The following is a 6,525-nucleotide window of genomic DNA, read 5'->3' as shown; positions in this document are numbered from 1 at the left end:
GGATAAGCTACTTATTAAAGTACTCCAGAAATAGTGAACATTTTGAACAACTTATCAGTGATAACACAATAAAAAGAGCTTTTCAAAAATGACTCGATAACTTAAGACTTTTGTTCGCGAATGATTACGAATTATCTGAATTTTTTTTCATGAATTCAGAATGTCAACTTGAACGAACTCTTTCCAATAAATGAAAACCGATTACACATTTTGGAGACGATAGACATTTCGTACCCAAACGAACGCTCAAAACCTCTCCTCGTACTGTCTCGAAATACAAGTATAAAACAAGTTGTTTATCAAATGTGGACACCACATTTGATAAAGGTACCTGGGTGTTAGTCAGCTGTCACGGGCTGCTTCCCGGGGGTGGAGGCCTGGTCGAGGACCGGGCCGCGGGGACACTAAAGCCAAGAAATCATCTCAAGATAACCAGCTTAAAAGGACAGAACAATAGGCAAATGAGCTTAAAATCTAAGACTTTCAACTCGATTATTTCTGTGATGAGCGAGACCTTCACACTTAAACTTATCACACTTATACTTGTCACACTTTGACAAAAACAGCCGTCATATCCGGGACCACTTCAAGCCCCTGACGTCATCACCACTAACGAGAGATAACGAAGGTATTACAAGCAACAATGGTACACCTTTCCCGATAATAGATTGTCCACAACAACCCACAGAAAACGGCATGTCATCTTTACGACAGCACAAGCAAACATGTAAATCCAGAAATTTGATATTGAGCCACGTTGGTGGATCTACGGATGATACTGAGCCACGTTGGTGGATCTACGGATGATATTGAGCCACGTTGGTGGATCTACGGATGATATAGATCCTCGTTGGTGGATCTACGGATGACATTGATCCACGTTGGTGGATCTACGGATGACATTGATCCACGTTGGTGGATCTACGGATGACATTGATCCACGTTGGTGGATCTACGGATGACATTGATCCACGTTGGTGGATCTACGGATGATATTGAGCCACGTTGGTGGATCTACGGATGATATTGATCCACGTTGGTGGATCTACGGATGACATTGATCCACGTTGGTGGATCTACGGATGACATTGATCCACGTTGGTGGATCTACGGATGACATTGATCCACGTTGGTGGATCTACGGATGACATTGATCCACGTTGGTGAATCTACGGATGACATTGATCCACGTTGGTGGATCTACGGATGATATTGAGCCACGTTGGTGGATCTACGGATGATATTGATCCACGTTGGTGGATCTACGGATGATATTGAGCCACGTTGGTGGATCTACGGATGATATTGAGCCACGTTGGTGGATCTACGGATGATACTGATCCACGTTGGTGGATCTACGGATGATACTGATCCACGTTGGTGGATCTACGGATGATATAGATCCACGTTCTGCAGCTGCTGGGGAAACTCTTCAAAGAAAAGACATTTCTTTGCTGCATCTAAGGGAAGAAAAAAAACTCTCCCCATAACTGACTCCTGTACCCAAGCTAGGAGTCCTCCCTCCGCACCAAGGAAGCATTTGGTGAAGAGATCAGCTACGGCGCGCACATGTGCAATGCTCAGCTTTGAGGTCACTAGGCTTGTGTAATGTCCTCGACAATTACGTCTCCTAGCGGCTCGCTGAGCAGACTGGCCTAGCAAGCTCTGCTGGGGGAGCTAAAAGCACGCTATGCTCCCTTACACAATTACCTGAGTGACTCTCACTCCCCTCACATGTGGGAGGGAGGGAGAGAGAGAGAGAGAGAGAGAGAGAGAGAGAGAGAGAGAGAGAGAGAGAGAGAGAGAGAGAGAGAGAGAGAGAGAGAGAGAGAGAGAGAGAGAGAGAGAGAGAGACAGAGAGAGAGACACAGAGACAGAGACAGAGAGAGAGAGAGAGAGAGAGAGAGAGAGAGAGAGAGACACAGAGACAGAGAGACACAGAGACAGAGAGAGACACAGAGACAGAGAGAGAGACACAGAGACACAGAGACAGAGAGAGAGACAGAGACACAGAGACAGAGACACAGAGAGAGAGACAGAGAGAGAGAGACAGAGAGAGAGACAGAGAGACAGAGACAGAGAGACAGAGAAAATGTCTCACAAATTTGAGACAATTTTGTCTCTCAAAATCTGAGACAAGAATGTCTCAGCTGCCGGTCAAGAGAGAGAAGAAGCACAAACAACAAAGACATACAAGTAACAAGTAACAAGGACAGCAGGAGCAGGGAGGAGGAGAGTGGGGCTCGCGGGGGGTAATTAAGACCCGGCTTGGGTAGTTAGCGAGGGTAGTTGGCAGTTAATTGCCCCGTGATACTGAGTGAGGCTGCCAGGTAAATGGTGGTGATGCCCCCTCGTGGGACAAGCGTAGGGGAGGGGGAGAGGGAAGGGTTATCTTGAGGTTATCTTGAGATGATTTCGGGGCTTTAGTGTCCCCGCGGCCCGGTCCTCGACCAGGCCTCCACCCCCAGGAAGCAGCCCGTGACAGCTGACTAATACCCCAGGTACCTATTTACTGCTAGGTAACAGGGGCATAGGGTGAAAGAAACTTTGCCCATTTGTTTCTGCCTCGTGCGGGAAAGGGTAGGGGAAAGTGGCGTGGGTAGGGGAGGGGAAACGGAAGGGAAGAAAGGTAGGTGGGTAAGAAAGGAAAAGGAAGGGAGGGGGTGAGAGGGATAGGGAAAGTCGGGACGAAAAGAAAACGGAAAATATATGAAGGGGGAGTGGAAAAAAAGGGAAAGTGAAGGAGAAAAAGCATAGACAAAGGGAGCTAAATGCCTCAGAAAACGGAAGTAGAGTAAGAAGTATATAACCTGTCTTAGGCCTAAATAGTCATACACACACACACCTGCGTGTGTGTACAGGGGGGGGGGGGGAGGGTCCTGTGGCTGAGTGGACAGCGCTTGGGACTCGTAATCCTAGGGTCCGGGTTCGAACCCCGGCGATGGTGGAAAACGAATGGGTAGAGTTTCTTTCACCCTGATGCCCCAGTTACCTAGCTGTAAATAGGTACCTGGGAGTTAGACCGCTGTTACGGGCTGCTTCCTGGGGATGTGTGTGTGTGTGTGTGTGTGTGTGTGTGTGTGTGTGTGTGTGTGTGTGTGTGTGTGTGTGTGTGTGTGTGTGTGTGTGTGTATGTGTGTGTGTGTGTGTGTGTGTGTGTGTGTGTGTGTGTGTGTGTGTGTGTGTGTGTGTGTGTGTGTACTCACCTAGTTGTACTCACCTAGTTGTGTTTGCGGGGGTTGAGCTCTGGCTCTTTGGTCCCGCCTCTCAACCGCCAATCAACAGGTGTACAGATTCCTGAGCCTACTGGGCTCTATCATATCTACATTTGAAACTGTATGGAGTCAGCCTCCACCACATCACTTCCTAATGCATTCCATTTACTAACAACTCTGACACTGAAAAAGTTCTTTCTAACGTCTCTGTGGCTCATTTGGGTACTCAGCTTCCACCTGTGTCCCCTTGTTCGCGTCCCACCAGTGTTGAATAGTTCATCCTTGTTTACCCGGTCGATTCCCCTGAGGATTTTGTAGGTTGTGATCATGTCCCCCCTTACTCTTCTGTCTTCCAGTGTCGTAAGGTGCATTTCCCGCAGCCTTTCCTCATAACTCATGCCGCTTGTGTGTGTGTGTGTGTGTGTGTGTGTGTGTGTGTGTGTGTGTGTGTGTGTGTGTGTGTGTGTGTGTGTGTGTGTGTGTGTGTGTGTGTGTGTGTGTGTGTGCGTGCGTGTGTTAGAGATAAATATATGTAGTAGACATAACAGAGGAAAAATAGATTGGCTAGAAAGGCGGAGTCCAAGAGCTAAATAGCTCGATTCTGCAGACACAAATAATAAATACAAATAGTAAATACACACACACATACGTCTATACGCTAATTGAGAGGCGGGACCAAAGAGCCGAAGCTCAACCCCCGCAAGCGCAACTAGGTGAGTACACGCACGCACAGACACACACGCACACACACACACACACACACACACACACACACACATACCAATAAACGAGGGCATCATTTCATAAGCTCGAAGAAAAAAATCACGTCTAAATTACTAGACAATATCTCTCTGAAACATGCACCATGCTGGACACAACAGCCTACACGGACAGAAGAAAGCACCTGTAGAGGTAAGTAAATAAGAAACCCCGTGGCTCAAGGAGCACAAGTCGTCTCCACGAAGCCTTTGAAGAAGCCCTTGAACAAGGCCTTGAACAAGCCCTTGAACAAGGCCTTGAACAAGCCCTTGAACAAGCCCTTGAACAAGGCCTTGAACAAGCCCTTGAACAAGGCCTTGAAGAAGCCCTTGAACAAGGCCTTGAAGAAGCCCTTGAACAAGACCTTGAACAAACCCTTGAACAAGGCCTGGAAGAAGCCCTTGAACAAGGCCTTGAACAAGCCCTTGAACAAGACTTTGAACAAGCCCTTGAACAAGGCCTTGAAGAAGCCCTTGAACAAGGCCTTGAAGAAGCCCTTGAACAAGGCCTTGAAGAAGCCCTTGAACAAGGCCTTGAACAAGCCCTTGAACAAGACCTTGAACAAACCCTTGAACAAGGCCTGGAAGAAGCCCTTGAACAAGGCCTTGAACAAGACTTTGAACAAGCCCTTGAACAAGGCCTTGAACAAGCCCTTGAACACGCCCTTGAACAAGCCCTTGAACACGCCCTTGAACAAGACCTTGAACATGCCAGTAAACCTTAAACCCAAAATTGGCAGATGTTGCTCAAATTCCTCTTCATAATTTAACAACAGACGATTACAGACTCCGTGAAAGACTACACGTTTCCATAATACACAAGAGGCCCCCATAAAAGACTACAAGCCCTCTATAATACACAAGAGGCCCCCATAAAAGACTACAAGCCCTCTATAATACACAAGAGGCCCCCATAAAAGACTACAAGCCCTCTATAATACACAAGAGGCCCCCATAAATGACTACAAGCCCTCTATAATACACAAGAGGCCCCCATAAATGACTACAAGCCCTCTATAATACACAAGAGGCCCCCATAAATGACTACAAGCCCTCTATAATACACAAGAGGCCCCCCATAAAAGACTACAAGCCCTCTATAATACACAAAAGGCCCCCATAAATGACTACAAGCCCTCTATAATACACAAGAGGCCCCTATAAAAGACTACAAGCCCTCTATAATACACAAGAGGCCCCCATAAATGACTACAAGCCCTCTATAATACACAAGAGGCCCCCATAAATGACTACAAGCCCTCTATAATACACAAGAGGCCCCCATAAATGACTACAAGCCCTCTATAATACACAAGAGGCCCCCCATAAAAGACTACAAGCCCTCTATAATACACAAGAGGCCCCCCATAAAAGACTACAAGCCCTCTATAATACACAAGAGGCCCCCCATAAAAGACTACAAGCCCTCTATAATACACAAGAGGCCCCCATAAAAGACTACAAGCCCTCTATAATACACAAGAGCCCCCCATAAAAGACTACAAGCCCTCTATAATACACAACAAGCCCCCATAAAAGACTACAAGCCCTCTATAATACACAAGAGGCTCCCATAAAAGACTACAAGCCCTCTATAATACACAAGAGGCCCCCATAAAAGACTATAAGCCCTCTATAATACACAAGAGGCCCCCATAAAAGACTACAAGCCCTCTATAATACACAACAAGCCCCCATAAAAGACTACAAGCCCTCTATAATACACAAGAGGCCCCCATAACAGACTACAAGCTTTATATAATACACAAAAGACCTCCCCCCCTCATAAAAGAGAACAGATCCGCCATAAAAGCCTTCATGTCCCCTGCATAAAAGACTAAACATCACCCATAAAAGACTACAATAAAAGGAGTTGAACAGCCCCCACCAGACTACTGGCTGCTGGGGGAGACGGGAGCCAGGAGCTACAGCTCCTTCCCCCCGCAAAACAGGAATAGGTAAACACCCCAATTTTTATATACACACACACCATCAAATTCATCCTCATATTAACTTATGTAATATTTTTAAATATTTCTATATTGCAACATAATCTAATCAAATTCAGGACAAAAAGTTGACAGAATGATTGACACTAACACAATTTATGCATTAGGCGGCTGTGATACCATTATCCCCGTTGCAGGGGAATCTTCGAGGGAGAAAAATGCTATTGAAAAAAAGGGATACGTTGAAAAGGCATTGATCACGACGTTGAAAATATTAACTTTATCAGCTGTATTTCTCCGTTCATCCTGCCACAGGTTGTGGGTAGTCTCCTGACTCCAGGTAATTATGGGGAGGGATATGAGGACAAGGAGCTGGGATATGAGGACAAGGAGCTGGGATATGAGGAGAAGAGTTGGGATATGAGGACAAGGAGCTGGGGTATGAGGAGAAGGAGCTGGGATATGAGGACAAGGAGCTGGGATATGAGGAGAAGGAGTTGGGATATGAGGACAAGGAGCTGGGGTATGAGGAGAAGGAGCTGGGATATGAGGACAAGGAGCTGGGATATGAGGAGAAGGAGTTGGGATATGAGGACAAGGAGC

General features: G+C 46.5%; 1 protein-coding gene across 1 annotated transcript; it reads left to right on the top strand.

The window, feature by feature from the left end:
• Window positions 1–1,113: 1,113 nt before the first annotated feature.
• On the top strand, window positions 1,114–4,698 carry LOC138372829 (uncharacterized). Its single transcript, XM_069338491.1, has 2 exons — window positions 1,114–1,163; window positions 4,158–4,698. Exons 1-2 carry the CDS (start codon window positions 1,114–1,116, stop codon window positions 4,696–4,698), a joined length of 591 nt encoding a protein of 196 aa, XP_069194592.1.
• The last annotated feature ends 1,827 nt before the right edge of the window (window positions 4,699–6,525 follow it).

The sequence above is a fragment of the Procambarus clarkii genome, chromosome 40, assembly GCF_040958095.1.
Source record: "Procambarus clarkii isolate CNS0578487 chromosome 40, FALCON_Pclarkii_2.0, whole genome shotgun sequence".
Classification (NCBI taxonomy): Eukaryota; Metazoa; Arthropoda; class Malacostraca; order Decapoda; family Cambaridae; genus Procambarus; species Procambarus clarkii.
The sequence above is the reverse complement of the archived record's forward strand: the minus strand, read 5'-3'. Positions and strand labels throughout refer to the sequence as shown.

Bases quoted from the DNA above. Each gene is read 5' to 3' on its own strand.
- LOC138372829 (XM_069338491.1), top strand. From the start codon at position 1,114: ATGACATTGATCCACGTTGGTGGATCTACGGATGACATTGATCCACGT. The intron at 1,164-4,157 runs GTGAATCTACGG...CCGTGGCTCAAG, and splicing joins GATGACATTGATCCACGTTG to GAGCACAAGTCGTCTCCACG.